Below are 27,377 nucleotides of genomic sequence, written 5' to 3'. Positions count from 1 at the left end.
TCTCTATCGCCTTCCATATTCCTGTTCTTCTTTCAGCAGCATCCATTGCCCCTGCCCCTAGCATCCATTCTCTGCCTCTTCCATTATACCTTCTTCCCTCTTCTCCTAAATTAATTTACCCTGCCTTGTCCACCTTCCATTACATATGCCCTTACTTTGCCCCCCCCCCCCAACCCACTCTTTCTTATCATTCCCATGCATCAGCTTACTTCTTCCACTGTTACTTCCCAGTATTTACTCCCTTCTCTGTCCCATCATTAGACCCTTCTCCGAAAATCTGCCCCCTTTTCCCAGCAACCCCCAGCATCAGCTGGTCAGCTCCCTTCCGTTCTTTACGAGAGCTGGCCCCCTTCAGCCACCCAGCTCCAGTGTCAGACCTTTATTTTAACATGAATGCCCCCTTCTCCCATATTCACAATCTACTACTTAGCCCCCATCTCCATTCTCCTGGTGTCTCTGCCCCCCCCCCCCCTTTCCAGTATCTCCTCTCTGCCTCCATATTACCTCCTTTCAATATCTAGCGTCTCCCTTCTCTTCCTTGCCGCCTCTCAATATGGTCCAGCATCTTTCCTCTCCCCCTGTATTCCAACATCTGCTATCACTCTCCTCTCTGCTCCCTTGCCTTCCCCCTCCCCCTGCCCAAACCTTCTTTATTCCTATTGTTGTGGCTGTAAGTGTCTGCAGTAATAGGAAGTAAATTATATTGTGGAGACTGTCTGAAGCACTCTGTAAAGAGTCTGTTCCGCTCCTGTGCATTTCCTATTGCCAAGGGGGCGGGACCTTCAGAGCCTTGCAAAGAGCTTCACAGGGGGCAGGACCCAGTAGAGTTTTGCAGAGTACTTCAGCACAAGGCTTTCTGATCAATTCCATTTCATTTTACTGCAGACACTTGACCATATGGGGGTGAGGGAAGCAGGCACCCCTTTCCAAGTCTGTGTCCTGCAGTGTTTAAGGTGAGCAGTAGTGCCCCTGTTGTCCTCAAACTACAGATATGATGGCCAATCTCATTACATGGAAAGGATTGACGTTTCTAGGGAAACTATCTTGAACTTAAAAGGAATTTGTTGGTCTGTTAGGGGCAACTTAATCCCACCCTTGACATGATTTTGGGATCAGGAAATGTATGGAATAAAATCCCTGACCCCCCCCCCCCCCCCCCCCCCCCCCCGCACACACATTCATAAAAGGAAGTCTCCTTCAGAGGTAAATGCAGACAAATCCATCTCATAAGTACATCCTTATGCTTAGTTTGCCTATACAGATCATCTTGGTCAATATGGCAGGGTTTCTAGTAGGCACACTGTACAAAGAATGCAAGTATGAGGTTATATTAGGCCAAATGTTTGTGTACCCTTAGCCTTTCCCTGACATTGAAGTTCTCCAGAATGACACCAGAATGTTGGCTGTCTGGGTCTAGCCAAAGCCCTTTCCTAGGCTGTAGCTTTTCAGTCCTCTGAGGTAAGAATGAAGTACCTGTTGATGATAAAAGGATTGGGGTGAAGGATAATACCCCCTCTGTCAAAAGTACAGCTTGGGCACCCTACTGAAAAACTCCTGGATGAAAAGGGTGTGCTGCAGAAAGGGTCTGAAGCATTGAACACTAGTCTTTGATTCACCTCTTTTTATCTTTCTCTGAAGACATTTCCCTTGCAGAGTATATTAACAAGCATTTTGTGTATGTTGTCCCAGGTCTGATGCATGCAACCCTGGGAATTGCAAGCACAAATACCTGTGGCAGAAATTTATGATGCTTCCTCATAAGGTTGTTGGCCTGATCATGTGTCTTCCATGGTGCATTTCCTTGTCCACTGATGTCTTAAGGTCATCAACTTGCTCTTGAGGAGTGAACTCTGATAAACCACCTACCTTGGCCAGAATATTTTTGTATGTATTGACCCAGGAAAGGCTGATTTAAAAAAAAAAAAAAACTAGTAGGTGAGCATATCACCCAAGGTACAACTATCTCTTAATGCCCTCCCCCTTTTTAATACCAAGGAATGGGCCTTCATCTGTTTGGCTACCGTGAGATCAGATTTGAGATACACTGGTATAACTACTGTTTCCCAAATTCAGGACTCTCTCTACATAAATGGCTGCAGCTTCTCTGCCATAGCCTTGTCAGGGAGAACTAGGGAGAGACCTTTTGCACACCCATCTGTGGCTCTGAGATAATAGGTGAAGAAAAGTCACTTTTTATACGTTTAGTGGGGCGACCTAGCAGTATTGTTTATACCTACATGGATAAGCACTATCAAATAACAGTAAGCTTGTAAACTCTGTAACATCTATATTCTTCTTGGCACTAAACAGAGAACATACCTCCCAGATTTCATGTCTGGTTGGCAGATAGATATCTAAATAAAGAGTGGCTATCTACCACTACTCATTCCTTCCTAATGGTTTGATTATGCAGCTTTGCGATTTTTGCACTCTGGTTCCTCTCTCCTGCAATATTTTCGCCATTTCCAAGACTGCAAGTTGGTTCTCCCATTTTTGTTATTGAAATAAAATAAAGGCTGCAATTCCCTAGAAAAATAAACTACCTTTTGTAAAAATGGAAAGAAGTCTCTAGTCATCTGTTAATCAAAAACAAAATTGAGTTCTTTATGGCTAGAGTGAATATTTCTACATACCTTGTGTTATTCCATTATAAGACTGATAAATGTTAATTTTTTAATCTTCATTAATTTCTAGGCACATTACAATGTAACTACAACAAAAATTTTAAATCCAGACCAGTTACTGAAGGAAATAATACAGATTCTTCCCGAAAAACATGTAGAGTATGTCCAGAAAGGGTAAGTGTTTAATCTCAAACAGAAGAAATGCTGCATGACTTGTTTTGCTATATGAAGACAATTTTGAGGCTGTTCGTATGAAAAGATTAGAAAATTATTACCTAAAATATTCTCTTACTCTTCCCCGTCTGGTTTAAACACAACCATTCGAGCCAAAATTGGACCCTCCAATTACCTAGCTCTTATTGGATTGTTGGTTAGTCGGAATAATGATACGTTGCAGTGGAGGAGTAGTTAACATTAGCGAAGTGGCCTGAGAATCGGGGAACCGGTTCAAGTTCCCATTGCAGCAACTTGTGACTCTGGGCAAGTCACTTACCCTTCATCATCCCAGGTACAAAATAAATAACCTGTATATAATATTTAAACCGCTTTACTATAACCACAAAAGGTGGAACTCAGATCCTATCCCCTTATAGTATTGTCAATAGCTACCAGCAAACAGCTTCACACAAATAGGCTAGTTAGGGTTCTCCGAGGACAAGCGGACTGCTTGTTTCACATGTGGGTCGGCGTCCACAGCGCCCCAGGAATGGAGATTTTTCCAGAAAAATCCACAAAGCTTGGGACAGCCTCCAGAGCACAGGACGGACGCACTGCACATGCGCGGCCCATCTTCCGCCCGCGTGCGCCGTTCCTGCCTCAGTTTTTCTTTTTCCGCGGTGAAGTGGCTGCGTCTCGGTCTCTCTTCCTCAGGCCCAAGGAAAGACTTGGGCGGCCTTTGCATTGTTCTTTAGCTCTTTCTTTTTGTTTACGTTGCCTTTTTTTTGTCTTTCTTTTTTCCAGGTACAAAAATAAAACCCCTCTTTTATCTTAGTTTTTCCCCCCTGTTAAGTTTCCTTTCGCTCCATTGCGGCCTTCGTGGGCCGCAAGTACACGGAACTCTTTTTTGGTTTTTTTTGTGCCCTCGGTCTGCACAATCGAGCCTTTTGATTTCGCCGCCACGATTTTTTCCACTGATGTCCTCGAAGCCTCCCTGCGGCTACAAGAAGTGTGCCAGGTGCCAGCGGTCGATCTCGGGCACTGACCTGCACTCCTGGTGCATCCAGTGCCTTGGGCCCGACCATCGCCCAGACGCTTGCAAGTTGTGTCTGAGTTTGAAAAAACGGACACAGGCGTCGAAGAGCTCTTCGGGACTGTCTTCGGAGCTCCGACTGATTCCTCGGCGTCGACATCGGCACCGGGGATGGCATCGACATCGGGAGCACAGGTAATGCTGTCGGACATCACCACTAGCTGAGTGTAATGAGCCGTCGAGTGGGTCTCCATCTGTCTCAAAGGCTCCTGCTGTGCAGGCCACCGGGACCGACCACTGTCGGACCCGACCCCGAAGAGGCGTGTGGATTCCACCTCCTCATCAGTTCTGAGGAGTTACCGGTGACGTGCTTCGAGCAAGCCGGCGTCGAAGGATTCGGCACCTGGAAAGCATCGACGCCGGGAAGAGCGCTCATCCTCCATATAGAGGTGTCGGTGCATCAATCTTCGGACAGCCCCGGGTACCACCTCCCAGGCCTTCACAGATTCTGACATCGACTTCTGTACCGGCCCCACAACCTTCCTCAACAGCGACTCTGGAGGAGAGCATCTGAGCCATTCTTCCAGGCCTTCTGGAAGGGCTGCTGCGTCAGTCTGCCTCTGTACCGGAGGTGCTTGCGCCCTCGGTACCGTCGATGGAAGCAGCACTTGGCTTCGTTCCTGTGGTGAGGTCCCCGATGCTGATACCGCTTGCGGCATTGGCCTCTGCTACCACCCAGGTCAACTTCCCGTTGACATCGTTAGAGGGAGCTTCATCGCCGCCGGCATGGGAGTCGACTTCTCGGCATCGCCATCGAGGGCATGGTTCCTCGGCATCGAGATGGGCCCGGTTTCGGACTGCAGTTCGAGAACTCTTGTCCGATACCGAGGAGGATGCCTCCTGGGATGAAGGGGAAGATCCCAGATATTTCTCTTCTGAGGAGTCTTGTGGGTCTGAGCCACTCCTTCACCTGAGAGGAAGCTTCCTCCACCGGAGAGTCTCTCCTCATCATTGGTCCGGGAAATGTCTCTGGGCATTCCCTTCCCTGTGGGTAACTGAGGATGAGCCCAGGACTGAGATGCTAGAGGTCCTTGACTATCCTTCACCACCTAAGGAGTCATCCACTGTCCCTCGGCATAATGTCCTTAAGGAGACATTGCTGAGGAACTGGATGAAACCGTTAACTAATCCCACCATTCCCAAGAAAGTGAAATCCCATTATCGAATCCACAGAGAACCTGAGTTGATGAAGTTGCAGTTAACCACCTCACGACTCTATGGTTTGGGATTCCATTCTCAGAGAGCCAGGAGTACTAGAGATTCGCCTCGGCGCCCCAGGGCGAGAAGCTAGGACTTTAGACTCTTTTGGGAGGAAGGCCTATCAGTCCTCTGTGCTCATGTCCAAATTCAGTCTTACCAGCTCTACACGAGCATCCACATGCAGAACAATTTAAAGCAACTGGCAGACGTGGTTGATAAGCTCCCTCCAGAGCACGTCAGGCAGCTGAAGGCGTGTCATAAATTCCTGTACAGGGGTGCTTATGACACTTTGATGTTGCATCCAGATCTGCTGCTCAAGGTACGGTGATGCACAGACTCTCATAGACAATCGAGACCCAGCAGCGGCTTGCGGATGCTCCTTGCCAGGGGATAATATTTTTGGCGAGAAGGTTGAGCAGGTGGTAGAGCAGCTCCACCAGCGGAAACCGCCCTCAACAAACTCTCCCACTGGGCACCTTCAGCATCTACCTCAATAGGTTAACGTTTTTTTCAGGGGAAGGAGGAATGCTCCCTATGCTTACAATAAGCGTAGGTACAATCCACCTTCCCGACAGCCTTCCCAGGCTCAGCCCCAGTGCACCTCGTTCGCGTCAACAGCGGCGCCCAGACAGGCCCCTGCAGCTCCCTAGCAAAAGCAAGGGACAGGCTTTTGACTGGCTCCAGTTGAGCATAGCTGCCATAAAAGTACCTGTGCTGGACGATCTGTCGGTCGGGGGGAGGTTTAAAATTTTTCACCAAAGGTGGCCTCTCATTACCTCCGACCGGTGGGTTCTTCAAATAGTCCAGTTGGGGTACTCCCTCAGTTTTGATCTCCAGACCTCCCAAATTGTCCACCGGGAGCTCAGTCCTTCAGCTTCCAGCACAGGCAGGTTACTTCCAGAGGGAAGTATCTTCGATTCCGCTGGAAACACAGCACTTCCAGTATTGTGTGCTACCCTTTGGTCTGGCGTCTGCGCCCAGGGTTTTTACAAATGCCTAGCAGTAGTTGCAGCGTCGCTACGCAGACTGGGAGTATATTGGTTCCCTTATCTCAACGATTGGCTTGGTGAAGAACACCTCAGAGGCCGGAGCTCTACGTCCATTCAGATGACTATTCGACTCTTGGAGCTATTAGGGTTTGTCATCAATTACCCCAAGTCCCACCTTCTTCCAGTTCAACAACTAGAATTCCATAGGAGCTTTGCTGGACTCTCATACAGCTCGGCCTATCTTCCCGAGATGGAGGGCAGACAACTTCTGTCTCTCGTTTCCATGGCCAGAACGTCTCAGCAGATTACAGCTCGGCAGATGTTGAGATTGCTAGGTCATATGGCCTCCACAGGTCATGTGACGCCCATGGCACGCCGTCAGACGAGATCTGCTCAATGGACCCTATCTTCCCCAGTGGTAGCAGGCTGTGGAGAATCTAGAGGATGTGATCCATCTGTCCACCCAATTTTTCACAATTCCTTCAATGGTGGGACATTCGATCCAATTTGACCTTGAGACGTCCCGTCCAAATGCCTCAAGCCTCAAAAGTGCTGACCGTGGATGCATCGCTTCAGGGGTGGGGAGCGCATGTAGATGGCTCCACACTCAGGGACTTGGTCCGCTCCAAGAATCAGGTCTTTAGATCAATCTCCTGGAGTTGTGGAGCAATCTGGACGCTCTAAAGGCTTTTCAGAGATCAGCTGTCCAATCAAAGTATTCAATTCAGACAGCTAGGTTGCCAATGTACTGCATCAACAAGCAGGGAGCACCGGATCTCGTCCCGTGTCAGGAAGCCATCCAGATGTGGTTTGGGCCCGCCGGCATGATGTTTGTCCAGGCCACGTATCTGGCAGCGTAAACAGTCTGGCCGACAGTTTGAGCACCATGATGCAACCTCACGAAGTGGTGCTCTCACTTGGGCTGGTACGCAAGATCTCTGGGAGTGGGGCACCCCCGCGATGGATCTTTTTGCCACTCAGATCAAACACAGGTCCCTCAGTTCTGTTCCAGACTTCAGATTTGTTCCTCCTTCTTCTGGAGCTGTCCTCCGAGAACCGTTAGATTGGAGTAGTTTCCAACCCTCAGAACGAAGGGGCGCTTCTGCATCCCAACCTCCATGCTCGGCTCTCACGCCTGGAATGTTGAGAAGTGTAGACTTCGCCTCCTTAAGTCTTTCTGAGGGTGTCTCCCAGTTTGCTTGCTTCCAGGAAAGATTCCACCGAGAGATGTTACTCTTTTAAATGGAGGAGGTTTGCCGTCCGGTGTGACGCAAGCCCTAATCCTCGCTCTTGTCCCTACACAGACCCTGCTTGAATACCGTCTATACTTGTCAGTCTGGTCTCAAGACTAACTCTGTAAGAGTTCATCTTAGGGCAATTAGTGCTTTTCATTATCGTGTAGAGGGGCAAGCCTATCTCTGGACATCCTTTAGTTGTTCGCTTCATGAGAGGTTTGCTTTTGTCAAGCCCCCTGTCCAACCTCCATCAGTGTCGTGGGATCTCAATGTCGTCCTCACCCAGCTGATGAAACCTCCTTTTGAGCCACTGGATTCCTGCCATCTGAACCTCCTTTGAGCCACTGGGATTCCTGCCATCTGAAGTATTTGACCTGGAGGTCTTTTCTTGGTGACTGTTACTTCAACATCGTAGAGTCAGTGAGCTTCAAGCCTTGGTAGCCCATGCTCCCTGTACAAATTTTCATCATAACAGAGTAGTCCTGCCGTACGCACCCTAAGTTCTTGCCGAAGGTGGTGTCGGAGTTTCCATCTGAACCAGTCAATTGTCTTGCCAACTTTCTTTCCGTCCCGTCCTCATACCCCGCCCTGCTGAATGTCAGTTGCATTCATTGGACTGCAAGAGAGCATTGACCTTCTATGGGACGGACAAGCCCCTTCAGACAGTCCGCCCAAATGTTTTTCTTTCGATCCCAACAGAAGGGGAGTTGCTGTCGGGAACGCACCATTTCCATTAGCTAGCAGATTGCATTCCTTCACTTACAGCGCAGGCTGGCTGACTCTTGAGGGTCTGTCACAGCTCATAGTGTTCGAGCCATGCAGCATCAGTGGCCCATTAAAGTCAGCCCTATAGAAGAGATTTGCAAGGCTGCGACGTGGTCGTCGAGTCCACACATTCACCTCTCATTATTGCCTTCAGCAGGATTCCCGACGCGACAGTCGGTTTGGGCAGTCGGTGCTGCAGAATCTGTTTGGGGTCTAGAATCCAACTCCACCCCCCAGGCCCATTTTTGTTCTGTTTCAGGCTGCACTCTGTTAGATGTTTCTTCGTAGGTCAATCTTTATGTCCTCGCAATTGCGAGGCCCAATTGACCATGTTCATTGTTTTGAGTGAGCCTGGGGGCTAGGGATACCCCACATGTGAGAACAAACAGCCTGCTTGTCCTCGGAGAAAGCGAAGATACTTACCTGTAGCAGGTATTTTCTGAAGACAGCAGGCTGATTGTTCTCACCAACCCGCCCACCTCCCCTTTGGAGTTGTTGTTTTTATTCTTTATTTGCTTTTGATATAACTGAGGCGGGAAAGGACGCGCACGGCAAGATGGCCTCACATGCGCAGTGCGTCTGTCCCGCGCTCTGGAAGCTGTCGCAAAGCTTGGTGATTTTTACTGGAAAAACCTCCGCTCCTGGGCCGCCGTGGACGCCGACCCACGTGTGAGAACAATCACCTGCTGTCCTCGAGAATACCCTGCTATAGGTAAGTATCTTTGCTATATGGTGCATTGCGTGATCAGATTTTAAACAAAATGGTAATGTGAAATATTTTTGAAATCAGGAAATGCATTTCTTTCATTTATAGTTTGGGGTTAGGAATGTGATTTCTAGTAAGATAGAGTTTGTGTGCCTTTGCTTTGCACGTATGATTGTAAACTGCTGAGAAGGTATTTCCAAAGATAAGTAGCACATTGAACAGTTTTAGAAGAAACTTTAAAAATAAAAAAAGTTCCAGTACTTAAATTTCAGTTGTTTTTCAGCCTTATATGGTTGCATTCATCTGAAGTGTCTGTAAGGCTCGGTAAGCTGCACCCAATTGTGCGTTAGTGCAGTGCTATAGTAGGGCTTCTAATTTATGTTTGGAAAGTGGACAACATTTTACATTCTATAGCTAGTTCAACCATTTTTCCAGTAAAATTGTTGGGTGTGTTTTTTGGTGTGTGCATTTTTCAAGCACTCTAATGTTCAATTAGAAATAGAATAATGTCATCGCGAACATACCTCAATCTACACCTGCCAAACTGCAAAGGTGTCAAGTACAAAACATACTATGCTACAGTTTCTCCTTTCGGGGTAGTCAACTTTGGAATGCTCTCCCAAGACCCATCCGAGCTATTAATAACTATTTACCTTTCATGGAATGCTCTCCCAAGACCCATCTGAGCTATTAATAACTATTTACCTTTCATGAAAGTGTTAAAGTTCCATTTTTTCAAGCAAGTTTACCCTAATGGACCAGCTTAATTCCACCAGATCACCTATGATACTCCTGCTAAGATGTCGATGCTTACTCCGACCCCAATGTTATACTCAATCCCTCATCGTCTTCCCTCCATCCTTTACTATTTCCCTCCCATTCTCCTTCCCTTTCACCTATCATATCCTTGTCTACCTTCTCTACTCTAGTTCATTACGTTCTTTTCACATGTCCTTTGTAATGCCTTTCATAATGTAAGTAGTTATGATCATCACAATTTATAATACTGTTCCTACATTTCCTTGTGTTTACTGTATGCTTTACCATGCAAGATGCTTTCTTTTACTATGTAAGCCGCACTGGACCTGCTGTATGTAGGAAAGAGCGGGGTACAAATGTAATAAAATAAATAATGACAGAAGATTGAGCCTGCAGGAGGTCTATCGTGGTGGGGCAACACTGTATTTTCCCAATTAAAATGAGTTTATCAGGGGATTGGAGTGTTTTGTTTTTTTTTTGTTTTTGTTTTTTACAAGGAAAGTATCAATTTAAAAAAAAAAAAAAGTTCCCCAATAACATGAAAAAAAAACAGGTTGTGCTTTCTGCATATTAACACACAACATGGTGACCCATCCATGCCACCTACTCATCTTTACAATTTCCTTTTCTCCTATTAGATGTGTAACTGACTTGACCAAGTCAGTTAAGTGGAGAGAGAGGAATCTTTGACCAAATTTAAATTTTTAAGAACTAAACACATATACATGGATAACAAGACCATTTATTATATGAAAATCTGAGAGAGATTTAGATAATGGGGTGAATTTTTGCAAGTATTTTCTAGGGTTATAATAGTCTATGGGGTCCTTTTTAGTAATGCACGCTAACAGATTTAGCATGCACTAAATAAGACGCCCATTATATTCCTATGAGCATCTTATTTAGTGCACGCTAAATCTGTTAGCGTGCCTTAGTAAAAGGACCCCTATCAGTGGTTCTCAACCTTTTTTTTACATCGAGGCACACCCGAGACTGTTTGCATGTGTGACGTACTGCACACAACCCTCACCTTTTTATCTGACATATTGTAATGGCTCTTTAATTTAGATTACAATTTTTTTATTGATGACATCAAAACATAGTTAAGTATAAATCACGAAACATACTAATCATAAAGAACAGATACATAAAGTTCCTGTCATCAAACATTTAACAAGCACAAACCCTCCCCTCGACTCAAAACTTCCTCATTATTCCCAGTCAGCAGAACAACGTAACAGTCCTTAAAAAACTAACAAATTAGTATAAGAACAGTCCTGATGTGCCTGGACTCTTAAAGCACCCCAGAAAAAACTAGAAAAAAAATAGCAAGTAGAGGGAAAAAATGAATCGGTAAAATGGGTGAACCCATGAAGCGCGCTACACAATGACCTCCCCCAAGATGCAGGAAACTACCATGTCAATCTTGAAAATGAGATTTAAAAAAAAGTTCAAAATGCATTAAGGATTAAACTCTGGCTCTGTGAGGCAAAGATTGTATATAGACATCACAGGGTATAAAAATAAAACAAAACCAAAAACTCTTTGTTTAAAGGAATACTTAGCATGCTGCTGCTCCAGCAGCATCAGAACATGAAAACAATTCCTCAATGGCCAAAAAGATGGAGGTTCAGCACCGAGCCACATTGCTAAAATGACCCGTTTACCCAACATTCCTGCCTTCCAGAGCAAAGAGGACATAAATCAAGGCTGGAATATAAAAATCTTTATAACCTATCCAAAAGTATACCTTGGGGGCAATGCAGGAAGAGAGTGACCAAATAGTGTCCCCCATATAGCATAATAACCATCCAGAAATGTTGGATCTGAGCACAAATGCAAAAAGCATGATAAAATGAATTAACCCCTTGAAGACATTTTGGACAAATAGGGGTATCTATACCTCCCGCTTTAAACAAACATTCCTGTGTGAAATAGGCACGATGTAACACCTGAAATTGTCATTCACATATTTATTTATTGCATTTGTATCCCACATTATCCCACCTCTTTGCAGGCTCAATGTGGCTTACAATTCTTCAAGGGTGATGGAGGTAGAAGAGAACATACAATTGGTTTAACAGAGGGTTTTGGGTTACATGGTGGTGAAATACATGATAGTTTTAAAGCAAAAGACATTAGAGAACATTTCTGGCTATATTAGAGAGAGTGCAGTTATACGTGTTGATCTTTATGATATAGTTTGTCAAAGAGATAAGTTTTCAGTAGTTTGCAGAAGTTGGTCAATTCATAGACCGTTTTCAGGTTGCGTGGCAGCGCATTCCAGAGCTGTGTGCTTGTGTACGAAAAGGTTGATGCATGCATTGATTTGTATTTCAAGCCTTTGCACTTGGGAGGATGAAGGTTAAGGAATGTGCGAGAAGATTTTTTTGCGTTTCTGGGTGGTAGTTCTATTAGGTCTGACATATATGCTGGGGCGTCACCATGGATGATTTTATGGACTAGGGTACAGAGTTTGAATGTGATGCGTGATGGGATATGGTGCACGTCCGTAAATCCAAGGATTCTTGCGGTATATCTAAATCCTGACACCAACAATTCTGGAGTTTTATCTGATTGGGGACTGAAGAATGCTCCCTAACAGCCTGATGCAGAAAAGAAACAGGCCACCATCTCAGAAAGGCTTGAAGAAATCTAGCAAGCGAGAACGTAAAGAAAGCCAAACCTGCAGAATCTAAAGTAGCTATGTAATGTTGTATTTGGCAATTAAGCAAAGAAATAGCGCTGTTCCACCATCCCCTTGGCAAGCAAATCCTTCCAATGAGCTAGCTTACCCTCAGGCTGCAGCAAAATATGATGTAAATAGAATATCCCCTTGGCTTCCCATCAGCAGAAGCTAACATCCATATCCAGGTGGAAATTGCAAATTACCTGAGGTAGGCAAATGGTCTGACACTCAAGGATTACCCCCTAAAGTAGAATGAGTCTTCCATGCCTCTCGTAAAGATCTTACTAAAACTGTCCTGCAGAGGTATGAGGCTAAGGTACTATGAGGACTATGCAACAAAGAAAAGAAATTGTAGGAGTAATAAAAAGCCTGTTCATAGTACCAAGGTGCTATAGGTAGATTTTGTTCTTAATAATAGTCTCTACCATTTTGCCCAGCACCGAAGTTAGATTCACCGGTCTATAATTTCCCGATCTCCTCTGGAACCTTTTTTAAAAATCGGCGTTACATTGGCCACCCTCCAATCTTCAGGTACCACGTTCGATTTTAAGGATAAATTACATATTACTAACAATAGCTCCGCAAGCTCATTTTTCAGTTCTATCAGTACACTGGGATGAATACCATCCGGTCCAGGAGATTTGCTACTCTTCAGTTTGTAGAACTGCCCCATTATATCCTCCAGGTTTACAGAGAATTCATTAGCTTCTCTGACTCGTCAGCTTTGAATACCATTTTCCGGCACCGGTATCCCACCCCAAATCTTCCTCAGTGAAGACTGAAGCAAAGAAGTAATTTAATCTCTCCGCTACGGCTTTGTCTTCCCTGATCGCCCCTTCTACTCCTTGGTCATCTAGCGGTCCAAACCGATTCTTTTGCCGGCTTCCTGCTTTTAATATACCTTTAAAAAATTTTACTATGGTTTTTTGCCTCCAACGCAATCTTTTTTTTCGAAGGTCCTTCTTAGCCTTCCTTATCAGCGCTTGCATTTGACTTGACATTCCTTATGCTGTTTCTTATTATTTTCAGTCGGTTCCTTCTGCCATTTTCTGAAGGATTATTTTTTTAGCTCTAATAGCTTCCTTCACCTCACTTTTTAACCACTCCGGCTGTCGTTTGGTCTTCCGTCCTCCTTTTTTTTTAATATGCAGAATATATTTGGCTTGGGCTTCCAGGATGGTGTTTTTGAACAGCATCCAAATATGATGGTAAAGTTTTGACCATTGCAGTCACTCCTCTGTTTGTTTTGGGGGGTTTTCAACCGTTCTTATCATTTTATCATAGTCTCCTTTTTTTAAAGTTAAACGCTAATGTATTTGATTTCCTATGTATACTTACTTCAAAGCTTAATATCAAATCTGATCATATTATGATCACTGTTATAAGCGGCCCCAGCACCATACCTCCTGCACCAGATCATGCGCTCCAATGTATTTGATTCAAGGCTCTTGTTAATATACAATGCTACCTCTCCAGCAATTGATACACCCTATCACTACGATATAATTTGTACCCGGTATTACACTGTCCCACTGGTTTGTCATACCAGGGTAGGCATCTCTGAGACCTGGTGGAAGGAGGATAGTGTCCCACTGGTTATCCTCATTCCACCAGTCTCAGAGATGCCTATATATCTAATTTTTCATTTAGTGTAATATGTTCTTACTCTCCCATCTTATTTCTTAGGCTCCTGGCATTGCATATAGACATTTCAAAAGTATGTTTGTTCCTATTTACATGAGACACCAAATCAAAGGAAAGTTATCCAAGCAATAAATATTAAAAAAAGACCCTTATCCTCTTCCCCAATACCCAGAAACAACCAGAAATGGTCCTGAATAGGACTGAAATCACTGAGACCCCCCCCTCCCCAAATCTCAAGCTCCTCCCCTATTCAAGATTACAATCTGAATAAACCCCAAAAGAGTGGTGTGGTGCACACAAACAAACTTGGGGCAAATACTTGTATACCCCAGAGGAGTTCCCAACTAAAGTATTGATCCCCAGAGACAGCAAAAAGTGTACCTCCCCTTCCACCAAAATTCCCCCATGTAATTAATGATATACTGCAAACTGTAGAAAAGTACAAAGATAACTTATTACCTAAGGCTGGCTAAACAGTGTCAAGGAGACATAAATAAAATGGAACAAGTAAATGCTATGAAAGTACTATACGAAAATATATATTTTTTAAATCGTATGTATATTCATTGCACTCCAGACACAACAGTAAAATTTAAAAATTAGAGAGCAAAGAAAGAGAGAGAGGGAGTATAGGAAATACAGCATATACTTCAGGCGGTCCCATACCCAGATTCCACATCATGAAATATTACTAGGGCTGTCCATTATTGCGTTAAGGCAATTAACACATTAAATGCAATAACGCACGTTAAAATTTTAACGCGTTAACTTTGTCATCCATCCCCCACTAGCCAGCATATCTTCTTACATCTCTAGCTTGGCATTCCAGCAGCCCCCTTCTCTGCGGCTCCTCGCAGTGAAAACGGTGCTGCTGCTCACCGTGGTCACAGCATGTCTGTAATGGGAAGTTCTGCCTCAGAACTTCCTGTTAGAGACACCGGGCCAGGTGACGCAGCACTGTTTTCAGGCAGCAGGGATGAGTAGAGGGGGCCGCTGGAGTGCCATGCTGGAGAGGTAAGAGGTGCCAAAGACAGAAAGATGTGGGGGCAGGGAGGCACAAGAGAAAAAAAGACAAATATGCGTACCACAGCGGGGGCCATGGAGAAAGGAAGCAGAAAAAGACAGAAGCGAGCCACGAGGGGGAGGAGAAAGAGGGAAGGATGCTGGAAATAGGGGAAGGATCAATGATAGGAGGGGAGGAAAGAGAACGGAAACAATGGTGATCATGAAGGGAGGGGATGAGATGGTGCCCATGGAGGGTAGAGTAAGGGAGGGGATGATTCGGGGGAGAGTAAGAGGGGAGGAAGTTTGATGGTGCCCATTTGGATCAAACGATTAAAAATTTTAGATATGCTTAATCGAGTGGTTAGACCTTTGATTGATGTACAGCCCTAATTATTACACTTTGCAATACTATAACATTGTGTAGTATTAGTACATGTTGCAGTATAACTAGCATATAAAAGCCAAAGCGCTCCGCAGTCAAAAGCATATATCCTGTAATCCATAAAAGTAAAATAAATAATAAAATAAAATAAAAAAAGGGGGGGGGGGGGGGGCGACTTATACTCAAATGATCCTACATCTGGATTCCATATCATATAGTACTATTACGTTGTACAGAGAACAGTTATTCAGGCCCATACCCGGATTCCATGTCATGCAGGATTATTACTTGCATGTACTATTGCATATTGCTAAACAACTAATTTTATTAGTATTTATATGGCACAATTTCCACATATACCACATACAAATAACCAGAATGAACAATACAGTCAACATTGAGTCTTAGTTGTTTCTTGCAATCCAATAATCCTATCCTATACAGGAGGCCTTCTCACCCAGTCCTCGGAACACACAAGTCCGATCAGGTTTCTCGATATTCCTAATGAATATGCATGGGAGAGATTTGCATGCCAATTTATCTCATGCATATTCATTGTGGGTGTCTGAAAACCTGATGGCGTGCCCCAAGGTCTGGTGTGAGAAGCCCTGCTATACAGAACTCAAACTATATTCACTATTATCCCACCCCTGTCTATCTCTCTCTCACACACACACACATTGGAGATGGTTATCAATATTCTAATACAAAAGTTTTAGAAACTATAAATGATACAATTAGGGCAAAAAAAATATGTAGAAGTCAGCCACAACACATCCATTCATATCCAGGATAGTTACGCATCTGGGTCTTTTAGCTACTCTGTATATGGAGACCAGAGCAATTCAAACTGTTTTTACTCTTACATCTGTCTGTTAGTCTAGACAGTGTATAAATGTCCTCAATTTCTGCTGCACAGCAAATTCTGGTTACAATGCTGCTTTCCAAGCCTGGGACAGAGCCATTCAAGCCACAATCATACCCTGATGCGTCATTGTACGGTAAAAAAAACAAACCTCACTCCAATTGGAACACCCATACATAGCTCAAATCTTCACTTCTCAAGCAGCCCACTAATAACCAAGTAAGAGACTATTCCATAAAGTAGGAGAGCCCCACAAAAGTTTAGCTTTGAAACCAACCAGACAAAACGCATTTCCATTAGCTCTAAATTAAGCCTCTGGCTGGAGCGTAAAGCCCTAGATACTGAAACAGTCTGTTTCTTTGTATACTAAATCCATTACACAGGAGAGTTAAAATTGGATCTGGGACTTTATGGGTAAAAAATGCTGAAATGCACTTCTGGTTACCACTTAGCTGTAAGACTTTATATTGTTGAAGTCTACCCACTAATTTTTGGAAGTCCCAATTAGATTACAATAATCACCTGCCTCACAGTTCAAAACACTCATAACTGATGGAACTTAGCTTTACTTGCAGATTCCTGTGCTTCCAAAGTCAGACCTTTTTAAAACTTGGTCAAAATTGGTACCAGATTCCCCCAGAAAACAGGCCACACTCCACTCACAAAACATGTTTTATCTACAGTATATATAGCAGCATATTTGAATCCAGCGAAGCTTTTAAAGCTTTTAAGCCATCATTAGTATTTTGTATAGAGCAATCATTGTCCTGTTGAAGTAGGACATAAATTTGAGTGTTAGCATATGTAAAGCTGAAAACCAGCATCCCTAATATTTATCTTCAGCCAATCGTTTATATTAGGTAGAGCAGACCAGAAGGAAACACTCCACGTTTGGTCTGTGTTGCTAACAGTGAAGTGGGCTGCAGATGGAACAACAAGGTAGAGCCAAAAATTGGAGAAAGCAGCTTTTTATTGAAGGACTAATGGAGCGTTTTGATGGACTCCCTGGACTACTGCAAAAGAGCTGCTAGAGACTTGAGTCCCATCTAGCACTTTATAAGCTCCCATAGAAAAGAGAGAATAATGCTGCTCCTAGAAGACGATGTGCCACAATCATATAGTATTAACTGCCTGTTTATCCACATGCTTCTTTTTGTCTACAGCTATACACTGAAGTGTCGTACACAGTCAGATTTTGGGAAAGTGGACCATGCAGTTTGAACTGGAAGTCTGTCAACTTAACAAACTTGAAGTGATGGGTATCAGAAGGCAACGACTTAAGGGTGATGCATGGGTCTACAAGAAATTAGTGGAAGATATCCTATCTAGCTGTAAGGTGTAATTGATGTATAGTAGTTGTATTATAGACATAGTTTATATTTGCTTAACAGCAAAGTGTGGTCATCCTTACTGCAGTTGTCTTCAGAAGAAGAGTTTTTTTAGATCACACTGACTTGTGAATAAACCTCAATCTATTAGTCATTCTGCTCTCTTTTAATCATGTAGTCTGCATATTTCTATATTTTAGCAGTTTGTCTTTATAAATGTGTACTGTAAACATGTTCTGCAAATTTATAATTCTTTGCAAAATAAAGTATTTCTAAACTTGAGACTGCTCATTTGTTACCCAATCAGGTTCCAATTTTGAGTACTGGAAAATGTTTGTGATCTGCCAAATCACTTCTGGAAGTTAGTTTTTGTTTGCATCATATTTGTCATGTTAATAGGTTAAATGCAGTAGGATTAATCCAGTTTGCAAAGTCACTCTTAGAAATGAACTATAGACTTAATGTATTGAGTAAAATTTGATGGATTCTTAACTGTTCTTTTTCAGAAGAAAACACAACACCTCAAATACTACACAGAATTTCATTGTTTTATTAAAAAAAACATTTGAATTTCTGGTGCCAGTTCCATTTGTCATTACCAAATTCTCATTAGCTATTGTGTTAAATTGGGTGTGGGTTACACCTATCATGAACCGTGTGAGAAACTGGTTGAGTAACAGAACTCAGTGGTAATTGACAGAGTCCATGCTGGCGAAGGGAATGTGATCAGCAGGGTGCCACAAAAATCTGTTGTCTAGTTTTTCAATGTCTTCTACAGACATTAGAGAACAGTTTCAAGGTAAAGGGGCCTGTTTATTAAATTGGGGGGGGGGGGGAGTGCACTTCTGTGTGGTAAATGTCAAAATTAGTATGGTAAGTGCAAAGACAGTACAGTAACTGTTGGGGTATGCCCATCATTCTCCCTGCAGCTATGACAAATGTTAGTGCATTTTTTTTTTTTTTTACAATAGTGCAGGTGTACTTACTCTACATGCACAAGTGACAGTGCACAATAAGTATCATGTGCTGATTGCAATGTGCAATCCACACCCATTCTGCATGCCTAACGCATGCAGATAATGCACAAACTAGCATATGTTATCATGTCAGTGCTGTAACAGTTATTGAACTCATACTATGCATTAACTACTTAGCACATGTTAGTAAACAGGCCCTAAAGCGTGTCTGTTGGCAGAAATGAGAATTTCTAATAGGGGTGACATAGAGGGAAGATGAAATGAAAATACCTACTGTAACTATTTAAACTCAGTCAAACATTCTTCATTGGCAGGGGCCTATCAATCAATTTTATCAAAATAATACAGCCATGGTATAAGATAATATCCAAGACCTCCATGGAGACTTGTTTCATGCAGAACCACAATCCTGCGGTTCACCTAGAACTTCATTGGGTCTCAACAAAGGCTATGGAATGTTCAATTTTTATTATTTCACTAGTCATCAAATCTTTTAGTGAGATTAAAAGATATTTATAAACATTTGTGGTTCAAAATTTGAAAAAGCATCACTTAGCTTATGTCTCTGCTAGTATTGCTGTTAATGTCATCTAACAGAAGGACCTGTAACCAACATGACATATTTTGCCTCATGGCTGCTTCAGCGTTTGGCCCTCTTGGGGGGGGGGGGGAGTACAAATTACAAAACTCAACAAAAATAGAAGTAAATGGTCCCAAACTTTAAAAATACAACAATACCTGCCATTAAGATCAGTATTCCAGTGTTCAAAATAGCCATTGCTCAAGAACACTCGCATTTAAATTATCTCAAGGCCCCCCAGCCAATCAGCTAGCACTATGAAGCTGATATAATGAAGCCCAATCTAATTCCAAATTCAGCCCTCTAGGATGTACAGTATCTAAGAAAAAAATCTATCTTTGCTCTTTGTAATCTGAATCCCCTCCATCCCACACTATTTCAATCTGTCCAGAGTCCTCCAAGTAAGATCAGATATCTGGTGATTTTTCTCCAACCAGTGTGACACTAAGGTGCTGATAAAATTTGCTTAGAAATGTGAGATTTATGTTCAGGCAGTAATTTTGATGGGTCTCTATATCCTGCCTGCATAACAAATCACAAGGGCATTTAATGATGTAAATTATATATTGAGAAATGTATATATATATTAAAAAAAAAAATACAGCTGCAAAGACTTATTGGGACAGAATCAGATAAACTGGTCTGGCTTTCCTCCCCCCCCCCCCCCCCCTCTTTCCCCCTGGAAACTACTGATGATAAAAACTAGCTGGGTGGATACCTAAGCCCCTCAACGCATCTCCAAAGAACAAAACTCTGGTGATGGACAGCAATCACAAAGACTGGAGTTAACCAAGACAGTGAAACTCCACCTATTCTCAGACAATGAATCAGACTAAAAAGCCCATCTAGCTAGCTAATCTGAGAAAAGAAGCCCACCTACTCTCTGTTTGTCTTTCTCTTGTAATCCTGTCTGATGCTTTATGGATGTGTATCTACCAGCAGATGTCCAGACAGAAAGTCTTATGATGTCATTAAACATGTGACCAGTTACCATGCTCCATCTCAAAACTAGATGACACCAGTTCTCAGACACCCCACCTGACTTCAGCCTAGGGTCTAGCAAGAAAATATATAAAAAGCCTGGAAAATGCCCAGCTCTCTGGGGATCTGCCTCCTGCCTCTCTGCTGGACTTCACACACCCTGATGATCTTCTCCAGGCAACACCACCACCTTTGCATGAAAAGACTTCTATTTCAGCAAGGATCTCCATCACACCACCCAGCAGCCTCTATCGAAGTGAGTTACCATTTATAATTCAGACCTTTTAATCTTGAAAGCACATTTCACTTGTGAAAGATTTAAAAACTGCCTCTCTATGTAACATTATTACATTACCTGTATTGTAAATAAACATTTAAAGTTAAATATATGGTCTTTATGTTCTGAGCACGTCTTTAAACCTTGCAGTGCAGGTTAGTGTAATTCAACAAATATGTATTTAATTCCCCCTTTTCTTACATATTCTTTTTTTTTTAATTATGTTTATTAGCATTTTCATATCAAACATCATTAACATCACACATATTCTTATTCTTATCATATTACCTTCTAGGTATTGGTGGAGAATAGAAATATATTATCTAATACCAGGAACCAGCCAACTATATCCTTCAATAGTATGGTCAAACCCACAGGCGATTGTTGCATTTGAAATGTCCCAGCTCTTTAACCAGTACAAGTGCATAATCATTTATAGGTAAGCATTTCACCAATGGTACATCCCTTGAGTGTAGGCTATGACTGGATGTTCTTGGAAACAATTATGCAAGGACAAGACCTGCCAGTATTTGAAAATCATAGATCCTACATGGTATCACCCAAAATGATTTTCTCCTCCTGTGAATTTGACTTATACAAATAACATTGAGCAAACTTGCCCTTAAATACACTTTCCTGAGAATTGATCTGGAATAGCCACTGTCCAAAAAACATTGAGTAAGGAGGGAGGCATGGTATTCAAAGTCTGAGATCTGAACAATTTCTCTGTACCCTTAAATATTGGCTAATTGGTAAATTAGTTCTCCATGCATAAGGTGAAAAGGTGGCAGTAAATGGAATGCACTTGGAGAAAAGGAAGGTGAGCAGTGCAGTTCCTCAGGGGTATTCTCTATTATCGGTCCCTTTTGGGAACGATAATAGAGAATACCAAATTGTTTTTAAGGTTTAAACTTTTTTATTGACGATATGCACACTACAAGTCAACTTGGAGTATTCATACAGCATGGATCAGTATACAAATCAACATTCCAGCAACATATTCAACACCGTCAAACACTTTTTCCATTTTTCCTCCCCCCTCCCCTCTTTACAACTTTTATTTCCAGCGAATGTTAACATTAAATTTCAATTGTTCATTGACATCACAAGCTTTAAAATAACTCGTTAGATGAAATAGTAGATATCATAAAACACCAAAAGTATCTGAACATTAAGCTCTGGAGCAATGCCAAGCTTTTATTGATATTCACCTCACTCAACCCCTCCAGCCCCCCTCCCAACCCCTCCCCCCCCCCCATGCTTCTATGCCTGTACGGAGGCGTGTTGATGGTACACAAAGCGAACGGATTCATGTGTCCATTCTCTTGCCTCCACATGTCTGGAGTGCCCCCCTTCTCCACATCGTCCATTCTCCAGCAAATTGAATGGTCCCGTAAGCCAAGGGCACCAAGATCCATGTGAAACTGCATTGCGACAATAATTTGTACAGAATCCTATTCTCGCTAGTACTCAGTAACCTCCGTTCCCTCCACCCGCCTCCCTAGTCCTACCCCAGACTACCCCCTCCTCCTACCGTCTCCCCTCTTCCCCTGCAGCAGTATACGGCTCTAGTCTAAATCTACAACTCCAGGCTACCTTCACTCCCCCACTGTTCCGCCTCGATTTATCAGGCATTAATAAGCAAACTACGTCCCCTAGGTCTAGGATTTGCAGGTATGGCGTCCAAATCTGAAGAAAACGTACTCTACATTTAGGTGATTGTTTTGAGTCCCTAGCCTCCCAGGAGGCCAGAAGATGCACCTGGTTGCGCCAGTGCCAGTATGCTGGCCCCTCTGATGAGATCCAATATTGCATAATGCATTTCCGAGCTACCAAACTCAGCTTCCTGCATAGCATTATAGCGGGGGCGCGCAATGGAGCAAACGCTCTTGGTTGATCTAACAGAAACTGCCTCTCCGTTCCTTGAATTTTATTCCCCAATCAAATCAAAAACCCTCTTACCCTCTGCCAGAACATGCGCACCTTGGGGCATTGCCATAGTGCATGATATAATGAGGTGGGACCCCCTCCGCATTTAGAGCACTCCGAACTGCACGGCCCCAGCATATGAGCCAGTTGTGCTTTAGACATATAACCCCGAAGGACCACTCTAGCCACATTCTCTGTCTTTCGTCCGTTACTAACGTCCGGATGCCCTTCAAGTAGCTGACACATCCCATGATGCTAGTGAGGTCCCGAGATCTTGTTCCCATTTCCGCTTAAGGTCAGCATATTGCATCCTGGGCCTACGCCTAACCAGGGCCCCGTACAATGCAGAGACCGGACTGTCTCTCTGTCTGCAGCTCTTCAAAGAAGCCTCAAAGTGTTTCCCCCATCCGCCCCTTCAAGGTTGCCTGGTTCAGGGATTTCATGTAATGGCGGACCTGTGCGTAGGCAAACCTATTACCCCAAGCTGATCCCACTTTATCCTGAAGAGCATCAAATGACATCATTTCCCCATTTTCCAATAGCAGATGCTCCCAATCTTGTGATGCCCAGCCCTTGCCATCGACCAAAGGTCGGGTTGTCTATCCCTGCCTCAAATACTGGGTTACTACAATTGGGATTTGATCCGTAACATGCGGTTGACCCCCCATCTGCCGCATCCACCACTGCCACGCCTCCCGAAGAGGCTGTAGTATTATGCTTTTTTTAAATTTAGAAGGGAGCCAGCTACGAGGCAAATGAATCAGTGCTAATATATCATATGGAGCAAAAAAGGCTTTCTCCGAGGACAAGCAGGCTGCTTGTTCTCACGACTGGGTGACGTCCGCGGCAGCCCCCACCAACCGGAAAGAAGCTTCGCGGGGACGGTCGGCACGCAGGGCACGCCCACCGCGCATGCGCTGGCCCGTCTTCCCGCCCGTGAGCGCGACCGCTCCCGCCAGTTCCTTTTTTTCCGCGCCTGGAGAGAGTCGTGTTTTGCGCTCTCTCTGTTCAGCCGCCGGATCGTCGATCGCGTTTACGCGGATCGTGCTTGTTTATAATCTTTGTTTTTTTTTTCGGTTCTCGTTACCGCCCGGTTTCTTTAAAAAAAAAAAAAAAAAAAAAAAGAGAGAAACCCTGCGCGTGTGGGACACGCGCTCCCTTTTTTCCCTCGCTTCCAGCGGGGACGCCACGTTGCGGCCTAGTGGCCGCTCGGGTCGTTGTTTTTCATGGTGTGATTTTAGCCACCATTGACGACTTTGACTTCGCCGACGCGATTTTTTCCGTCAATGTCCTCGAAGGTCCCGAGTGGATTTAAAAAGTGTGGTCGCTGCGGCCGGCCGATCTCGCAGACCGACACCCACGCTTGGTGCCTCCAGTGCCTCGGGCCGGAGCACAATCTCAAGTCGTGTTCTTGTGTCTCGGTCTCCGGAAACGGACTCAGGTTGCGAGGCAAGTTCTGCGGGACCGTCTTTTTGGAACTTGCGCCGGCCCCCTCGACGTCGACCTCGACGGCATCGGTATCGACGCCCGGGCCCTTCGGTACCGGTATCGATGCCCGAGACATCGGCACCGGATGGCAGCGACCCCCAGGAGAACAGGTCCCGTCGGCCCGCCGGTCCGCCGGTGAGAGTGGGGGTGAGAGCCCGCGTGTGCAGGTCGGCCCCGGTCAAAGCCCTCAGCTCGTGGCCCACGGACCGACCCTGTCTGACCCGGTACCCTCGAGACCGAGGGGGATCGCCTCTTCCTCCTCCATGCCCTCCGGGCCGGTGACGTGCATCGGAAGAAAGATAAAGAAGCGTCGTCACCGGTCGCCTTCGGTGCATCCCGAAGAGGAGGCGACGCCGAAGCGTCATCGTCGTGAGGAGAGGTCTCCGTCGGGTTGGTGGAGGTACCGACGCGTCGTGGTTTCCGGCACCCATCGGTGCCGTCTCCTGGCCCCCAGCAGCTTCCGGCACCGACACCCTTACCAGGCCCCACCGCCTTTCCCGGCAGCGGCCTGGCAGTGCCTCAGAGCCATCCTTCCGGGGATCCTGGGAAGGGCTGATGCGCCAGGCTGTGCCGGCGCCGGGGGGTGCTTGCGCCCTTGGCGCCGATGACTGTGGGCGCCGGCGAGCTCTAGCCCGCGCCGGGGCTATCGACACCGGCCGCCGCTTGCGGTGTCCGGTCTCGACCGCCACGCATGTGGAGTCCCCGTCGACGTCGATGGAGGGAGCTTCCGTCCCCGCCGGCGCGGGAGTCCACCGCTCGACGACACCGAGACCTTGGTGCCTCGACGTCGAGCCGGGCCCGGTTCAGGACTCAGCTACATGAGCTAATGTCCGATACCGAGGATGAGGACTCGTGGGGGGAAGAGGAGGACCCTAGATATTTCTCCTCAGAGGATCTACGGGCCTTCCCTCGGACCCCACGCCTTCACCGGAGAGGAAGCTCTCACCTCCTGAGAGTCTCTCCTTTGCCTCCTTTGTGCGGGATATGTCTATTAGCATTCCCTTTCCCGTGGTCTCTGTGGAAGAGCCGAGGGCCGAGATGCTCGAGGTCCTCGACTATCCATCACCACCTAGAGAGTCCTCCACCGTGCCGCCTGCACAATGTCCTGAAGGAGACGCTGCTCCGGAACTGGGTGAGACCATTAACTAACCCCAGCCATTCCAAGAAAGCAGAGTCCCAGTACAGGATCCACTCTGACCCAGAGCTCATGCGGCCACCAATTGGCCCCATGACTCAGCGTCATGGATTCTGCTCTCAAGAGGGCACGGAGTTCGAGGGATACCGCCTCGGCGCCCCACGGGCGGGAGTCTCGCACCTCTGGACTCGTTTGGGGAGGAAGGCCTACCAATCCTCCATGCTCGTGACCCGCATCCAGTCGTACCTGCTCTATATGAGCATCCACATGCGGACCAATGTGCAACAGCTGGGCGGACCTGGTCGATAAGCTCCCGCCGGAGCAGTCCAGGCCTTATCAGGAGGTGGTCAGCGCAGCTGAAGGCGTGCAGAAAGTTCCTGTCCAGGGGTATTTTTGACACCTGTGACGTGGCATCGTCGTGCTGCGGCCCAAGTATAGTGATGCGCAGGCTCTCATGGCTGCGTGCCTCTGACCTGGACAACCGCACCCAGCAGAGACTGGCTGACGTCCCTTGCCGGGGGATAACATTTCGGTGAGAAGGTCGAGCAGATGGTTGGACCAACTGCATCAGCGGGAAACCGCTCTCGACAAGCTCTCCCACCGGGGCGCCTTCAGCATCCACCTCCACAGGTGACGTTTTTCCCGGGCCCGGCAGGCTGCACCCTATTCTTTTGCGAAGCGTAGGTACAACCAGCCGGCCCGAAGGCCTCGCCAGGCACAGGGACAGCCCCAGCGCGCTCGTTCTCGTCAACAGCGTGCGCCTAAGCAGCCCCCTGCGCCTCCACAGCAAAAGCCGGGGACGGGCTTTTGACTGGATCCACGGGAACATAGCCGCCCTACAAGTGTCCGTACCGGACGATCTGCCGGTCGGAGGGAGGTTAAAAATTTTTCACCAAAGGTGGCCTCTCATAACCTCCGACCAGTGGGTTCTCCAAATAGTGCGGTGCGGATACGCCCTGAATTTGGCCTCCCTGCCTCCAAATTGTCCTCCGGGAGCTCAGTCTTTCAGCTCCCATCACAAGCAGGTACTTGCAGAGGAACTCTCTGCCCTTCTCAGCGCCAATGCGGTCGAGCCCGTACCACCCGGGCAGGAAGGGCAGGGATTCTATTCCAGGTACTTCCTTGTGGAAAAGAAAACAGGGGGGATGCGTCCCATCCTAGACCTGAGAGGCCTGAACAAATTCCTGGTCAAAGAAAAGTTCAGGATGCTTTCCTTGGGCACCCTTCTGCCAATGATTCAGAAAAACGATTGGCTATGTTCCCTGGATTTAAAGGACGCATATACTCACATACCGATACTGCCAGCTCACAGACAGTATCTCAGATTCCGCCTGGGCGCACGGCACTTTCAGTATTGTGTGCTGCCCTTTGGGCTCGCCTCTGCCCCACGAGTGTTTACCAAGTGCCTCGTGGTGGTAGCGGCCTACCTACGCAAGCTGGGAGTGCACGTGTTCCCATATCTCGACGATTGGCTGGTCAAGAACACCTCGGAGGCAGGAGCCCTCCGGTCCATGCAGTGCACTATTCAACTTCTGGAGCTGCTGGGGTTTGTGATAAATTACCCAAAGTCCCATCTCCAGCCATCCCAGTCTCTGGAATTCATAGGAGCGCTGCTGAATACCCAGACGGCTCAGGCCTACCTTCCCGAAGCGAGGGCCAACAATCTCCTGGCCCTGGCTTCGCAGACCAGAGCGTCTCAGCAGTTCACAGCTCGGCAGATGTTGAGACTTCTGGGTCATATGGCCTCCACAGTTCATGTGACTCCCATGGCTCGTCTTCACATGAGATCTGCTCAATGGACCCTAGCTTCCCAGTGGTTCCAAGCCACCGGGAATCTAGAAGATGTCATCCGCCTCTCCACCAGTTGCCGCACTTCACTGCTCTGGTGGACCATCCGGACCAATTTGACCCTGGGACGTCCGTTCCAAATTCCACAGCCCACGAAAGTGCTGACGACGGATGCATCTCGCCTGGGGTGGGGAGCTCATGTCGATGGGCTCCACACCCAGGGTCTGTGGTCCCTCCAGGAAAAGGATCTGCAGATCAACCTCCTGGAGCTCCGAGCGATCTGGAACGCACTGAAGGCTTTCAGAGATCGGCTGTCCTGCCAAATTATCCAAATTCGGACAGACAATCAGGTTGCAATGTATTACGTCAACAAGCAGGGGGGCACCGGATCTCGCCCCCTGTGTCAGGAAGCCGTCGGGATGTGGCGCTGGGCATGCCAGCACAGCATGCTTCTCCAAGCCACATACCTGGCAGGCGTAAACAACAGTCTGGCCGACAGACTGAGCAGAGTCATGCAACCGCACGAGTGGTCGCTCCATTCCAGAGTGGTACGCAAGATCTTCCGAGAGTGGGGCACCCCCTCGGTGGATCTTTTCGCCTCTCAGACCAACCACAAGCTGCCTCTGTTCTGTTCACTTCAGACACATGGCAGGCTAGCGTCAGATGCCTTTCTCCTTCATTGGGGGACCGGCCTCCTGTATGCTTATCCTCCCATACCTTTGGTGGGGAAGACCTTACTGAAGCTCAAGCAAGACCGCGGCACCATGATTCTGATAGCGCCC

At 46.0% G+C, this 27,377-nt stretch overlaps 1 protein-coding gene across 1 annotated transcript in view; it reads left to right on the top strand.

Moving 5' to 3' along the window:
- MELK (maternal embryonic leucine zipper kinase) overlaps positions 1-17,684 on the top strand; it is a 174,649-nt gene extending 156,965 nt beyond the window's left edge. Inside the window, 3 exon segments of the mRNA XM_030219609.1 lie at positions 2,695-2,798; positions 17,276-17,318; positions 17,320-17,684. Coding sequence (XP_030075469.1) covers positions 2,695-2,798; positions 17,276-17,318; positions 17,320-17,454 — 282 coding nt within the window. The 3' untranslated portion in view covers positions 17,455-17,684.
- The last annotated feature ends 9,693 nt before the right edge of the window (positions 17,685-27,377 follow it).

The sequence above is a fragment of the Microcaecilia unicolor genome, chromosome 11 (genome assembly GCF_901765095.1).
Source record: "Microcaecilia unicolor chromosome 11, aMicUni1.1, whole genome shotgun sequence".
Classification (NCBI taxonomy): Eukaryota; Metazoa; Chordata; class Amphibia; order Gymnophiona; family Siphonopidae; genus Microcaecilia; species Microcaecilia unicolor.
Note: the sequence above shows the minus strand (reverse complement) of the source record. Positions and strands in the feature narration are given on the sequence as shown.